This window comes from Pelobates fuscus, chromosome 6, assembly GCF_036172605.1.
Source record: "Pelobates fuscus isolate aPelFus1 chromosome 6, aPelFus1.pri, whole genome shotgun sequence".
Taxonomy (NCBI): Eukaryota; Metazoa; Chordata; class Amphibia; order Anura; family Pelobatidae; genus Pelobates; species Pelobates fuscus.
Window position 1 is genome coordinate 170,734,084 of NC_086322.1, and position 15,916 is coordinate 170,749,999.

At 39.7% G+C, this 15,916-nt stretch overlaps 1 protein-coding gene across 1 annotated transcript in view; it reads right to left on the reverse strand.

Moving 5' to 3' along the window:
• Window positions 1–15,916, reverse strand: part of ZNF827 (zinc finger protein 827) — a 307,211-nt gene that overhangs the window by 53,051 nt on the left and 238,244 nt on the right. The window contains exons 6-8 of the mRNA XM_063458482.1: window positions 13,491–13,724; window positions 12,646–12,697; window positions 5,254–5,357 (exon numbers count right to left, since the gene is read on the reverse strand). Of these exons, the coding sequence (XP_063314552.1) occupies window positions 5,254–5,357; window positions 12,646–12,697; window positions 13,491–13,724 (390 nt within the window). The remainder of the gene's footprint in view (window positions 1–5,253; window positions 5,358–12,645; window positions 12,698–13,490; window positions 13,725–15,916) is intronic.

Sequence of the window (15,916 nt, forward strand, 5' to 3'; positions counted from 1 at the left end):
TTGAAATTACTGAACCTGCTTTAAATTTGGCCTTCCTATTAAAAATGACACATTCATACTTCAGAGAATTGATCATGATTATCATGGAGTTCATTACAGATACTGCTTCTTGACCTCATCACTCACAAAGCCTGGATGGCTATTTGATTTTATTTGGACATCTGGAGTCTACACACAACCTCAGTAACGGATCATGACAAGTTAATTGGACTCTTTCAAACCCATTTCCCTTTTTGGATCCAAGTAAATCTATACCTCCAGTTTTTAACATATACATATCAGGTGAAAAAATATTTAATGAGAATTTTATTATTTTTTAATGTGAACTTTCTTAAATTGAGAAACAAATATTTACATAACATCACAATTGCATATGCAACATTTATTGATGTGTTAATGATTGGTACAATACTTTTAGTAAATGTTCCGAAAAAATGGACATCACATTTAAAATGGTCCATTTAGAGGTACCTTAAAAAGTACACGCACACAGCAATGTATGCAGTGAAGGCTCTAGACTTGGTGAGGCCCCCACTAACAAAAATAGCAGTTGACTTGTGTGTGTATAAGAAGTGCAGATATATGAAGGGTGGGCTTGCAGTGTTGGATACAGAGAGCTAGTGTCTGTATTCATTGTGCATTTTGAGCTCTCTGACTGAGGTTATGCTAATTGTTTATACAGGATTGTGGAGTATGGTTGCATAGCCTGGCAGTTGTGTTTACATAAGTGCTGGTGTGAAGGGGTTATTGGAAACAGAAATTTTGATTTGGGTTGTGCTTTTAAAAAAAATCAGTCACAATGTGTATTTATCTGGCTGTGTGTATTTCTGAGTGTGTCTTCTATTGTCTACCTGCGTGTGCCTGAGAATGTGTGTCTGACAGTGTATATGTATGTATGTTTCTCTAAACATGTGCGTGTTTGTGTCTGGGACCGTATTTGTTTGGGGCAGCTGCTTGCAGTGTTTTGTGTATGGGGGAGTGTGCTGCCTGTGGCCTTTGGGCACTGAGTTTATGGCAAAGCTATGTTTTATGACTATGTGTATAATGATTGTCTTTAGTGGGTGACAGGGTGAGTAAAGGGGTAACTGTGGCAGGGTAAGTGTGACAGAGCAAGGGGGTGAATGAGACAGGGTTGGGACGTGAGTGTGGCAAAATGAGGGAGGGTGAGTGTGACATGGTTTGAGGAGGGAGTGTTACAGAGAGGAGGTACGTATGACAGGATTAGGGGGTTAATGTGATAGGGTGAATGTGGCATGCTTTGGGCGTGAGTATCACAGGGTTGGAGTGAATGTGGCATGGTTGGAGGAGTGAGTGTGACAGGGCAAGGGGAGGTGAAGGTGACAGTATTAAGGGGGGTTATTTGAGAGGACAAAAGCGACAGGATTTGAGGCCTAATTAGAGAGCAGCATCTGAATGTATGCATGGTACATAATAGGTTAATTGAGACGCAGGTGAGCAGGATAAAAGCTGGCAGACCAGTGACATGTTGTGTCATAGGTGCCACCCAAAGGCTGCAGACCTGCCAGGAATGGCTGGACATTTTGTTTCAATTTTTTTATTGGATATTTATCCGGGAAGGCAAATCCAGAGCCTATGCACCCTTATAGCCACAGAAGTGAGTGCTCTCTTTTATCTCTGTTTACTGCCAGGAATGGAGACGAGTCTGCCTAAAGATCTAGTAGCTGAGCATGTGAATGCACACCAGGCTGCCTGTCAATCATCCAGGCAAGCCCACTGCAGACAATGCAGCGAGAACTGGCATCTTTACGCATCTTGGGTCAGTGCTCTCTGCAGGTCCTAGTACTCGTAGCATAGTGGGTGCGTATCTAATAATGCATTTGCTCTAGGTGAACCAAAAGTGGGACACCATAGAACAAAATAGTGATACAGGACCCTAAACTCAGGGTTGTCCTGCAGAAATCTGGAGAGTTTGAAGGCCCGTCACACTGCCATTCAAAAACGCCACATATCCTCTGTTATGGTATATAGATTATGCTCCTGCAGTCTCACTGCTCAGTTCTCTGCCATTTACAATTCAATTTTGTTTCTGCTCAGCAGCTATAGCCACACCTCCACCGGCTGTGACTCACACAGCCTACATGAAAAAAAAAGTGTTTCAAATTCAATCAGATCTTACAGCATAATGTGTCTACTATAGTCATTCTTATTTTCTGCTCTGTTATTGAACTTTAATTACACAGAAGGCAATTGCAGGCTCTAGCAAGCAATTAACAGAGCACAAGATATTACATTCTAAATTACGGTAAGCTAAACGCTGCACATACAAACTGCAGACATCAAAACCACTAGCAATCACTGAAGTGGTTGAATTCTATATTTTTACATATCAGGACATAATCAACTGTTCCTTAGCAGGTCTTAAAATTAGGTAGATACAACCTCGAGTGAACAACAACACATGACATATTACACCGTGTCATGATTTAACAAAATGGAGAAATTATTTGTGAAAAATTAAGTACACCCTTACTTCTTCCATTAGAATTATATATATTCCTGTATATTATTAGAGACAAGTCATGTTGGTTGCTACAAGTGCACTTTATGTGTTCATAGGCTTTGTCCCTTATTAATACTTTGTAGTATTTTTTGCCGGTAAAAAAATTGTAAGTTTTGCTAAGCAACAAAAGAAAATATAATGTGTGACGAACTGAACCTCATCACGGGTGCTTGGAGGGGCCTGCTGGCCAGCCTCTTGCCAAAAGACTACGGGCCAAGTCAATGACTGTAAAGACCCATATTTTATTCCCCATGGTTCCCCTGGTTCGGCACTTTTCATAGAACTGAACACTAGCTCCCTTGCGGCCGTTCGCATGGACCAAAATCGCGAATAGACTTCAGGGGGACTTAGCCACGAATGCCCTGGAACTATTTTCAGCATGAAGACTTCGCAGTACCCGGTCGGTCGTCAGCGGCACTTAGCTGCGATTCTATGGAACCATTTTGGGCATGGGACCATGCGTGCGGTCGGTAAAAACTATGACTTCTAGGAAATTCCTGAACCCCTGAACTGATCTGTGTGATTTTTGGATATGTTGGTCACCTAGATCAGGGCTATCAGGGTTGTAACATTTGTGGGGATATTATGTGTTTTGGGGTATTTTGGGGACTTTATAGAAATGTGTGTCTTTTCTGCCTGGAGATAATTTGGTTAATAGAGTATCTGATTCAATTATCTCCCAGGCAAAGGGGAAGGCTTATGTATTGTATATAGGAGTGTCATGCAATGTAACACTGTTATTATTGGTCTGTGACTTTGTAACAGAATCCCCAAGAAGGTCCATGTGGGCGTACCCCTTGCATGGGGATTGTCCCATAAGGCCAAGTGTGGCTCCTATTAAACTGAGATTCGTTTACCCCTTCATAAAGTCTTGGCTCATGTTTGGGGGATTGGAGAACTACATTCACTCTGGGGATTGCTCTATCACAATACTCCCCTGAGTATAATCATTAGCACTTATAAGAGCTGTTCCTGCTTCGCTCTCTGGACTAGGATGGGTTTACCCACTGGAAGTTTACAGTGGTTATGGTGTTCCAGTACAGTGCCTATGGTGCTTGCAAGTACTAGGAAGCAGCGTTTGACGGAGGTACCCGGTCGGGGTGCCAGGCGTTCAGTCACATAATGTTTGCAGATTCTTGCACTTTAGGCCTGCCTTATTAGCGATGCCGCTTAATTCACACACAAAATAAAGGAGTTCCTTATGAGTGTATGCACACAGCTAAGTTAATGTCAGCTCTGAGTGAGCTGGAAGTCATGCAATGTGCATTAGAGAAGGAGAGGACTACCAGGAAGACAAATAATAAGGAAATCCTAGAGTTGAAATGTGCAAAATGTAACAAAACTTTGAATAAAGATTTTTTTTGTTTTAATTAACTTTTTCTTCAAATTTGCACATATGCAGTTAATCCAGACAATTCCAAGTTTAGATTTGAGAATACTCTCACAGTGAGAATGACAAAAAGCAGTAACCCCAGGACTTCCTCCCACTCTGTGTTACATTTACAGGCTTCCCAACTGTGTGATTTGAACAGGGCAGTCTCTACTTTAGGGTCCTGTCCCACTGTCCTAATTTTGATGCAGGACACAATTTTGTTGTAGGATACAAGGGTAATGTCCCCAGGCAGTACATCATTAGATGCATTAGCACCGTATTGCCGGCACTAAGACAATGCAAAGAATGCTTCAGCAGAACTCTGTGCATGGTCTTCTACATTGAGGAAAGGCCAGAGAAGCGGTCAGTCAGCATGGTGTGCTTATTCATTTATTTATAAAATATTTTGTCAGGAAGGATACTTTGAGATTTCTCTCGTTTTCAAGTATGTCCTGGCTTGATGCCAGGCTAACTCTCCCTTTCAGTGGGTGAAACCGCCCTTTTCCCAAGCAGGCCCATTAAATGTGGGTGTCACCAGTGATGCAAGTTGCTTCCCACAGTGCAGCCCACCCGAGTCCAAATCACATATTTCCCAATGTTGGGAGGCACACACTTAGTTAACCATCCATGGGTTGTAATGCTTATCCCATCGAACTGCTTTCTTCTGCTGCTTCATTTAATCCATTTGATGCCCTCTTCTTTTAATGAACACTGTTTTGCTTATAATATGCTTGCCATATACACTGAAGTGTCTTTAACCCCTTAAGGACACATGACATGTCATGATTCCATTTTATTCCAGAAGTTTGGTCTTTAAGGGGTAAAATAATCCACCACCAAGTTACAGACAGTCAGAGAAACAACAGACAGACAGTATCATTACTAATGTGTCTGTCAGGGAGTCAAATCCTTGTAATACAGACTTCCAACTTACGTAGCACTCTCGGTGTCTGAGCTGTGTACATACACTGACAAGGAAGACTTTTCCTACAAAATTGACAATACTAAGACAGGCTTATGATGGATCATTCAGCATAACCCTTGTTTTTTGTTTTTTTTTGCAAAAACTACAAATATTTAAGCATACAAAATAGTGCATATTAACAAAACCATACCTAACAAATGCATTACAATTGTACGGATTATTAGAGTTCCCCTTTAAACACTAATATAAATATCACCACATTCATCTTTGTCCATAATGTTCCTATTGCATATATGCAAGTTTCTCACAAAAAATGAGACCATAACCCATTTGCAGAGGACCATGTTGTGTTTGAAATTCAGTGTTTTACATTTAGCTGAAATTGTGCACACAGTTTAATTCCATTGCATTTTCTGGTACAAATAAAGATTATACCTTGTAAAGATGTTCTTCCCGGCGGGACAGCTTCAATTTTTAGGTGGTCTTTAGAGTTGGAGGTAAAGGGTGATTGTCTAAATTTTTCTTCTGAAAAAAAAGGACTAGGGAAAAATAAAATAAAATTAGAGAAGTACGAGTTCTAAAAAAAACAAAAAACCTTTACTTGTATGTTAAAACATGCACTGCGCTACTAAACATAATAAAACACATCCTATGTTTAGGAAGAAAGGTTATTCTAGAATAATTGTGTATCTGCTTTCAGTATTAATTTACTAATCTGTATTCTAAATTTTAGCACATAAGGATTGGCAGACCATAACCAATTCCATTCTACTGCTGCTGAAAATCCCCAATATAGCAGACTCCTGTCCAGCACTGTTTGTCTTGTACCTTGAAATGCCAAGATAGGCAACATTTGACACTCATGCTGTGTTGAAATGTGCATCTCATAATGTTTAGTAAACCCACTAGCTGACCTTTCATTGTAGGGGTTGTAGTCCATTGCAAATGGAGTGTCAAAAGCAAAGGTTGGTTACCACTGCCTTTTTAGCAAGTCAGGAGATCACAGCCATTGGATAGACATTTAATAATATTCTGTGATATAGGCAAACCTAATGTGTTGCTATATTGTTTCAAGCTCCTGTTGGTCTAAAGTGCTAAATGAAGGGTTAATTCAAATCAAACGTGTCATCAACACATCACTATAGTGTATGTGACATCATTCATTTGTATTTGTGTACTCAAAACTGGGCACAATCATTGCGTCCTTTAATTTGCATATACATTTAAAACCATAAGATAGAGATACACCTGTTACAGACAGCTTCCTCAGACTTTTTCTGTCTAGGGCCCTAAAAAACTGCCACTGCCCTGCATCTTATATGAGATATTCTTTATTCAGCAAAGCCTGATATGCAGGGTGCTAGATTTCACAACAAATATCCAGTGAAACTAATGAAAACAATATATAGCCAAAGTCTTAGATGCACCATGATAGCAGAGTGCAATGATGTCTTGATCATACAGTATGAGCGGGTTTTATCCTGTTCCAAATAACCGACACAAAAAGGCTGGAGGATAAAACATATTTAAACTGCAAGGCCTGAGTCACCTTCTCTTACAGAGAACAATTGGGTGGTTTCAAGATGACAGTGAGTGTTATAACCAGACAATGCATGTCAGAAAGCTATGTCTTCTTAAAAGCTTTTGTTCTTGGATTTATAAAAAAAAAAAAAAAAAAAGTCCATAACCTCAACACATTAATTTAAGTATTGGTGTAAGTGTACAGAATGTATGGCAGACAGTGAAGAGTACACAATTATAGAGCAGGAAAAGGTAAATGAAAATAACTACCTAGTGTGTATTTATGCATGATAAATACTAATAGTCTTTAAATAATGGTTATTTTATTTGAATTAATTTATCCCCATGTTGTGCTCTTATTATTTAACACTAACTTTATAAAAGTTGAATTTGAATTACTGGATTGCAGCATCATCATGTTTCGTCAACCACTATTTTTTTATATTAATCATTACCCACTTAAGGACCAATGGTATTTCATGCTCATCCCACTTCAGTCTCTATAGACTCGATTCCAATATGAAATATCTCACTAAGGGGCTAAAGGGACACTCCGCAACCCAAATATAAAATAAATTAAAATCACTGTTTAGTAGATATATCCCAAATGATAACATTTTTGTTATTAGGGGTATATCTAAAAACAGCTTGTAAAAGCTGCAGTTTTTTTTGTCTGCTGCCTTTGCAAACCCTCCCCTTTTAACCCCGCCCAGACTTTCTGTAGCTGTCCGCAGACTTCCCAACGCAGCTCAATATCTTTGCAAGGCTGGTGCAATTGCTGCCTCCTGAGTTTGGTAGCACCACTGAGCTGACCAAACCAGGAAGTAACAGGACTACAGCTAGGGGGTGTAACAAGGTTAATTTAGAAAAGTTTCAATTTCTACTCAAATCTGCACTTTTTGCAAAAAAATAATAATAAAAAGAGTACATATTAAAGTGCCGTAAAGTGCTTTAGGGGTCTGGAGTGTCCATTTAAATCATGACCATCCCACAGGATGCAAGTACTAAGCATCCTGTAGCCTGTGGCATGGGCTTGGTTTAAGACAATTCCCAAAACTCTAAATGTAGTGATAAACATACAGTAGGGTACTTGCTGGCCTCCTTTTGCTTTTATAGGGATCCAGTTATTCTGGCTGATTTAATTATTTTTGTGTGTTTAGATCTTCCATATGGCTAGAGACGACACAGGCTCATTGAGCATTACATTACTAATGTGGTACAAGGATCCTTCCAATAATACAGAAAAGAAATACAGTTGCTGCCCATTGAAGTCCTATATCATAATGCAGATGGAAAGCATGGTAAAGTCTGTAACAGACAATCTGACACTCAGTAAAACATTTCAGCATAGATGTAAATTAGGAGCACAGGATCTCATTTGTACTCTACTAAAGTGAAAGTAGAATTCATAAACTCTATACAGAGCTACCTACTATATAAAAATAATAGCCAGATGTAACCACTGCTGGCTGATTCATGAATTAGACTATAGCATACAAGCCTAATAGCATACATGTTTAGAAACAAATATACTTTCTAGCGTTAGTCTATCAATCATTGTACAGCACTTCAGAATTTGTTGGAGCTTTATAAATAATAAAAATCAAACGCGTATGTATGCCATAGAGGAAAATAGCTTTAACATTATCTTGTTCACCTTTCTATTTTCTCTGATTCCTACCTCTTTCTCATTCTGCACATCCACTCCACTTCCACGTCACTTCCAATTAAAAAACATAGCTCGCATTGGTCCCTAACAATTGCAGCCCCCTTACAATCCATAATGAATGTTGCAGTCAGATTCCATATCCTGACCACACTCACTGCTCATACTTAACTCCTCTGTCAATCCTTACATTGACTTTCTTTGAGGTATGGGGTTCAATTTAAAATCCTAGTGCTTACTTTTAAAACTGTCCCCGTCAACTTATCCTCACTCATGAATATGTCCCATCCAGGCCCCCTGAGCTCTGTGTAAGCCCTGCACATGATCACTAGTGGCTGGTGAAGTTTAAAGATTATGGGATGTTGCCCCCTTAATCTTATCAGATGCAATCCCCTGGTCAAAACTAACTGCATCTCCAGTCATCAACAAATGGCAACATGGAAACTATAGATATAACCATGAAAGACACACTTTTTTCTAATACACACTTATCAGCAGGCCCTTATAATGCCAAAATATTGTATTTCTGTCTTTTTGTTGCAAGAAACACTGGTGCGGAGGACCTTCATCTGTGGACCAGCCTCTACTGACCTGTCCTCTGCTCTTATTCTCACCTTCAAAACTGCCCTAGGGCTACACTGTTCTTAAAGAACTTCTTTGCAGCCCCATTAAGACCCTCTGTCAGTCTGCATGAATTAAAAAAAAAATCATCAAGGATTAATATCAATTACAAAGTTGATCACCCTATTCTCCCACCACTCTACCACAATTCAAATTTTTTAATGCACTTGGGCAAGGCAGTTAAGATAAAAATATGTATTTACTAACTTCCTTGTATTTCCTACCTCTTCTCTTTCTTTGCAAAGCACTAACTTCCGTGTTGATGCTGGCAGTGTCCAACAAAATTATTTTCATCCACAGACTTATTGTGGACATAGCGAGCACATTTCTCCTCTATTCTGTCTCTCTCAAGCCAACGCATACTACAATTCTGCCCTGTCTACCATTCTAAACATGGCTGCACCAATTAAAGCTCACTCTAAATGGCAGCCACGCCTTCAATCCTGGCACAGCAAGCTCACCCACTTTCTCCAATGATGTGTTCATGTTCAATGCTGAACATTGTTAAAGAAAGTCACTTACAACACCTGCCATATTACATTAGAAATGTATGCTTCGTTCCTATACTTCTGCTCTCTTCCTTGCCAAGCAAGAGTATTTTACCCTTCTCATCTACACCTACTCTCATGATCCTGAATGTCTTTTTCATACCTTTGACTCCCTTCTCCACCATTCATTAATCTCACAGCCAATAATTTTGCATGTCACTTTACTAACAAGATTAACCAAACTAGAAATGCAGTCTCTTCTTTTTATTTCTTCCCTCCTATACTCACCTTCGATTCGGTTCCCTTATCTACCCCTAAACCTTTCCCTTTCACTAAATTTCTTCTATCCACTGGTCCACCACCTGCCCTATTGATCATATCCCCTCTAATATTATTTAATCTCTCTTTCACCTAGTCTACTTCCATCCCTAATGCATATTTCTCTCAGTTTGACATTTTCCCCTCTTCCCTGAAACATGTAACAGGCAGGCAATCTCATCCTAAAAAGCCATTTCTTGACACTACTTCCCTTCACTTCTTGATAAGCTTGTGTTTATCCATCTAACTCACTTGGTCAACAGTAACTCTCTCTTTATCCGTCTTCAATCTGGCTCCCTCAATTCTACTTGAACTGCCCTTACCAAAGTGACTAATCTCTGCTAAATCTAGGTTGTTGCTCTCTTAATTCTCCTCAACCTCTCTGCTGCTTTTGATACTGTGGACCAGTTTCTTCATCTTCAAACCCTCCACAACCGTGGACTCTAGTACACCGTACTTTCCCGGTTTTCTTCCTATCTTTCTGAAAGCTCAGTTAGTGCCTCTGGTGCTACCTGCTCCCCGCTGCCTGTCTCAGTTAGTGTTCCCCAATGCTCTGTTTGGACCTTTTTTATTCTCCATTTACATGGCCTCTTTCAGTAACCTTATTAACTATTTTGGATTTCAATGCCATCTACATGCAGATGATACTTAGATTTACTTCTAAACATCACTAACTGCCTCTCTTTCATCCTTAATCGTATGTCGTCCCTTTTTTGTTTTTTAAAAAAACGGTCTTTCCAAAACTGAACTTTCCTCACTTATATGGTCCCCCTCCATCTATTTAGCTGCACCAATTTCTCAGGCTCGCTGCATATTCCTATGGAATTCCTTACCTACATCATACTCTTTCATAGGCCCTTTCAGAAGTCAACCAATCAGAATATTTTGACAACCAAGTCTCGATAAAAGTGAGATTTGGTGAGGCTGTCCGAGTTCTCCGATTGGTTGGCTTACTGGCAGATGAAGACATAGGGAGGTTTTAAACATTCTGTATAATAATATGGGAGTCTTATTGATTCCCATAGGATTTTTATTTTATATATTTTTTTTTTACTTTTTGAATGTGGCATTTGGCTAGCAAGTGCTGGCAAGCAGCAACATACTTATCCCTTGTTCTGCAAAGGGTTATTTGACTATTACCCCACTGACTAGTAAAGAGGCCATCGGGCAGATAGTTTGGATATCTTAAAAACCGGGCCTGGAATGCAACATTCAGTCCAGATTTCTGATTTCCAGCTGCATTTGGTCTAACTGAAATCTGGACCTACGGTAATTCAGCCCCGTCCGGGGCCTGAATTAGAAAATATGGACATTGTTACATTGCAGGACCAATGTTCAGATTTTTCCGTCTGAGTAGTACCATACACAGCTGGATTGTATTCCTTAATTTGGTACGGGGCCATTGCACTTTAGTGAATTACCCTGTTAATTTGATGGGTGACCATCTAGGGCAACGGTGTCCAACCTGCGGCCTGCATGTGGACCGGGACTGCTTGCAGTGCAGCCCGGTTGCTGTCCGCACTCAGGGCTGTCTTTCTCCATGTGCTGGGGCCGACAGGGGAGATCATTTGATCTCCACTGCCGGCCCACGGAGAACCATCTATGCTCACTTGCTTTGAGGCCTCTCTGGGCCAGTGGGGAGATCAAAGATCTCCCTCACCTGCCCAGAGGCCCTTCGTTAGTGAGAGGTAGGACCTGGGAGGCAGTTCCTCCCACAAGCATGCTGGTCAGACTGTTGCTGCAGCAACGCTCCGACACAGCATTCTGCATGCGGCAGAAGTTAAGACAGCAGGCTGTCTTCACTTCTCCAGCGAGCAGAATGATGTGTCGGACTCTGACCAGCATGCTCGCAGGAGGAATTGCCTCCCTGGTTCTTCCCTATGCACCACCCTCACACACACACAGAGCATGTCTCATATACACACAGAGCATCTCTCATATACACACCGAACCCCTCACACACACACACACACACACACACACAGTACCCCTCAAATACACAAACAACACCCTGTGTGTATACCTGTGACTGCGTGTATATTTGTGATTGTGTGTATAGATCAGTGACTTTGTGCATATGTGGGTCTCTGATTGCATGTGTGTGTGTGTGTGTGTGTGTGTATGTGATTGCGTGTATAGGTCTGTGATTGTATGTGTGTGTGGGTCTGTGATTGTGTGTACATTTGTTATTGTGTGTGTATGTGACTGTGTATAAGTCTGTGATCATATATGTGTGGGTGGGGGTCTGTGATCGTGTGTGTATATTTGTGATTGTGTGTACAGGTCTGTGTGTCTGTGTGTATGTGTTTATAGGTCTGTGATTGTGTGTGTGTGGTTATGTGTGCATATGTGTATATATGTGTATGTGCTTAGTAGATAGCTCCCTAACTTGGTATCCTTAAATATGGAAATTACACATAAGGATAACAAATAAGGGAGTTATCTACTAAACAAATTTAAGAAAACATTATTATATACATTATTTACGCTATAGATTTTATGTGCGGCCCAAAGCAATTCCTCTGCGCTCAATGTGGCCCAAGGAAGCCATACGGTTGGAGACCCATAATCAAGGGTAAAGATGGAAGTTTTTAAACAGAATTCCTGAAACATGAATATTTATTAATGCAGGTAATGTTAGGATTAAGCACTATTATGCAGAATTATTCCACAAACTGGCTACAAAAGGAGAAAGGGAAATGTGCCCAAGTCATAACTTTTTCCATTACTATAAAAACATGTTTTTTTGATTTTCAGCAATGAAGGCATCTGAACTCAGGGCAATTTATCCTCTAATACTACAAAACTACAAATATAAATTATATGTGATTTCCTCCAGTGCAATGGGAAATAGAAAGACATTGGGCTTTTGAAGCTGTACACTCAAAATGTCCCCAAATAACTCAAATACAGCTAGTCAATTATTCCCTTCTGTTTGTGATAAGATGATGTTAACACTATCTGAGCACTGGATGGTAGAAATCTGTTGTGTTCCGTGGGATAGTGCATTTCAAATACAAAAACACACAACAACCTCCCCCACCAGAAAAGATAGTGATAGCATACAACAGTCACTGAAAATAATGTATGAACCAGTATGGGGATTATAAATAAAGGAATTATAAGTGAGTCCAGTTGTAAAATGATTTATTTTAAGTCACTGTCACTTTTATCATATTTTGTTTGCGCTGGAATAAAGCAGTTTGGAAGTACCTGGTTGTTCGGATGATATTTGACTTGTGATTGTGTTCTTTGCTTACTTTTTCTGAAACAAAAAAAACAAACAGTTTACCATTGTAAGAAGAACACAGATTTTTATATAGACAATGAACAGAAAATGTGTTACTGCGTAGTGTGCCTGGCACATTAAAATGTTAAAGGCTCATCAGCATTGTTACATATTACTGTACTTTTAACAATACAACTAGAACCTGCACAAGAGATGTATATCTGTTTTTGCAGTTTATTTTGTACTGCAAACATTGCCTTTTTTCCATGCATTTTTAGTTTATCTTCAGGGAAGAGCTGTCAATTTTGCAAAAACAGGAAAGAGAGTGACTCAAAGAGTTTTCTATATCATATCCCTTGATGCTGCAGTCACTGGAGGATTAGTCTGATAAATGTCAGATCTGCCCAAAATACCAGTACACTAGATGTGATAAAACCTACATGCTTTATATCAAGTTTTGATCCACATTCTAGGATTATCCAATTTGCATTTCTGTTTTTAAAGCTGAACTTTGCTCTTTCCTGAGTACGGTAGTTAAAAAGCTACAATTTCAAAGTATAGGATGTAACCCTAGTTTTATTAACGCTTCCAGTCAGGGGGACTGGAATAAAACGCATACGGGCCGCAGGCATGCTAGCAAATTAGGATGCCTAATGGCTAATTCCACTTTGCTGGTAATTAATTAGAAATAAAGCTATGATGGTACCCAGGCATTGAGGATGCTGAGATGCTGTCTGTCAGTTGGTATGTTTTCAGATGTTTAATGGATTTTAAGAACCATATGACTGAGGTCAGACATTAAAAACAGCACTATAAATTGATATATTACCTGATAATTTGAAAAGAAGTTCGGAAGCCATCTTCACAGATATATCTTGGCTGAACAAGTTCCCTTCGGGAATAACTCTACTTTCTGGTATTTTCTGCAAGTGCTCATTTTTTTCTTGCCTTAATAAAGTGCTGTATCCAATGTTTTGTCTGGGGGAGACGGAAGAGTCAGGGATGTCAACCTCCATAGGTTCTTCTTTAATCTTCACAGTCTGTGCCTCTTTACAACTTTCAGCTACAGAGGCGATGCAGAGAGAAATTCAATTACAACGTGTACCTCAGCGAAACAGCCAAAGTCTGTAACAGGTTTGATATCACTTGCTTTGTGAAATATGACTTAAAGTGAGAGTAATACATAGTATGAAAACATAATATATATTCTTAGGATTTCATTTAAGCAATAGGTATAATTTTGAAAGTAACTGATAACATTCTGTAAGAGATTTTGTTAAGCTCCATCTAAGCGGTGTCAGACACATTGCAGAGAACATGAGGGTGTGCACCAAGCTATTTGGAGACTGGAGAAAAGTGAATTCCACAGCTATAAGACTCAGGTAAAATATAAAGCAGGAAAACATAAAACACTCTGCAACTCTAAAATATTTAATTTAGCTATTCAACAGCACAGTAGTGTTGAAATGGTGCTGAGTTCATCCTTCAATGGATGGAAAAAAAAACCTGCTGATTCACTATTCTGGAGTTAAAGTGTGTTTTAGAGTTCTACACTTATTATTGAGGTGGAGGTTCTTGCTCCAGTACCCTGTGGTAAAACTAAAGCAGTAAGAAATTACAGTATTTCATATTATAGGCCACCATAACCAAGTGTAAAATTCCCCAACTCTGCTCTATCTATTAAGATTACCAATTTGTAACTTCACAATTCTCTTCATGTCCCAGTTAAGTAAATATAGAGCTATGTTAGTTCCAGTTCTGACATTCCCTTAATGGGTTAGTTACACTAACCCTGATAAAAAAAATAAATTACATTAAATTGCCTTATGTGAAAAGGCCATTAAAGGGAAACTAATAGCCTAGGAATACAAACTTGTATTGTTGGAGAGTTGAAATGGTTTAGAAATGTGTTTGGAGAAGTTGGAGGAATTGGATGGGAAACTGATTATAGTTAACTTCAAGTCTTCCTTAGACACCTGGAATTGACTTGATCACTGTATAACCCTGTGACCAATGGGTTGACGTGTTTTCATGGTTATGGCTCTTTAGACACAAGGTGCTAGTGGCCATTTCCATAATAAGCAACCCCCCATTTACTCATTATCTCTTGCGAGGGATAGGAAGGCTTGGAGTGTGAGCACATACAGCATTACGAATGATTCTGTGTGTGCGCTCCGTGTTCCCTAGCATGCACTGGCAGTTTGCTAAATTGCTGCTATTATCCAGACCTGCCATTGTGCATATTTCAGACAAATACAAACTATAACAGTCATTACAGGTCCTTAGAATAGTCTAGCTTAACTTGAAGAACTTCAAAAGGAAAGACAAGCCCAAGTCAAGCATGCAAGCTGGATCGGTATAGCCGAGAACTAAACAAGTAGTTTATCAACCAGAATATCACTAATAAAATGTGATATTAGGTACTGGAAAACACAAATGGGCATAATTCTGGGCAAGTGGGTATACACAGTTAGGACTGGAAATAATTGGACACTTTATTTCAAGGGGTTGAACAAAAGTATTGTATGAAACGTTTAGGAATTGCAACCATTTTCATGCACAGTCCTCTTATTTCAGGGACTCAAATTTAATTGGGCAAATTAACACAATCATAAATATAATGTTTATTTTTAATACTTTGTCGAAATTCGTTTGCAGGCAATGACTGCTTGAAGTCTCTAATGCATGGACATCACCAAATGCTGGGTTTCGTCCTTTTGTAAAGCTTTGTCAGGCCTTTGGAGATTTCTAAGCTCTTTTTCCACTATAAATCAACAAACTTATAAGCTGGGGTCATAATATCAGGAGAAGTCAGCAGCCCTACTCAAAGCTCATCAATAGCAAAGGGCCGGTTGGTGACTCCAACATCTTGGGCCCAGCAGGTACTTGCGTGGAGTAGGCGGCCAATCAGTTCACTAGTGGCATCACTCACCTGTGTGGCACTAATCTTTTGGTCCCCATCCCCCCCTTAGACCAGTGGGATCATCCCAGTTAAGGCAGAACTTTCCTGTAACACTGATTTAAGGTCTAGGAGCAGCCTGATCAATGGCCTTAAGGTGGTAGCGCTGACAAATAGGTACAAGAAAGGTAAAGTAATGGAGTTCACAGTTCAGATGCCGCTGGCAAATAAAACCAGTGTGTAAGCATCATGGAGGAGGTTTGCCCTGCTTGGGGAAGCTTCACCAAGCACGGCAAATCAAAAAATAGTTCAGGAGGAGCAAGGGCGGACTAGAGGTGGGTGTTACAAGAAGCATC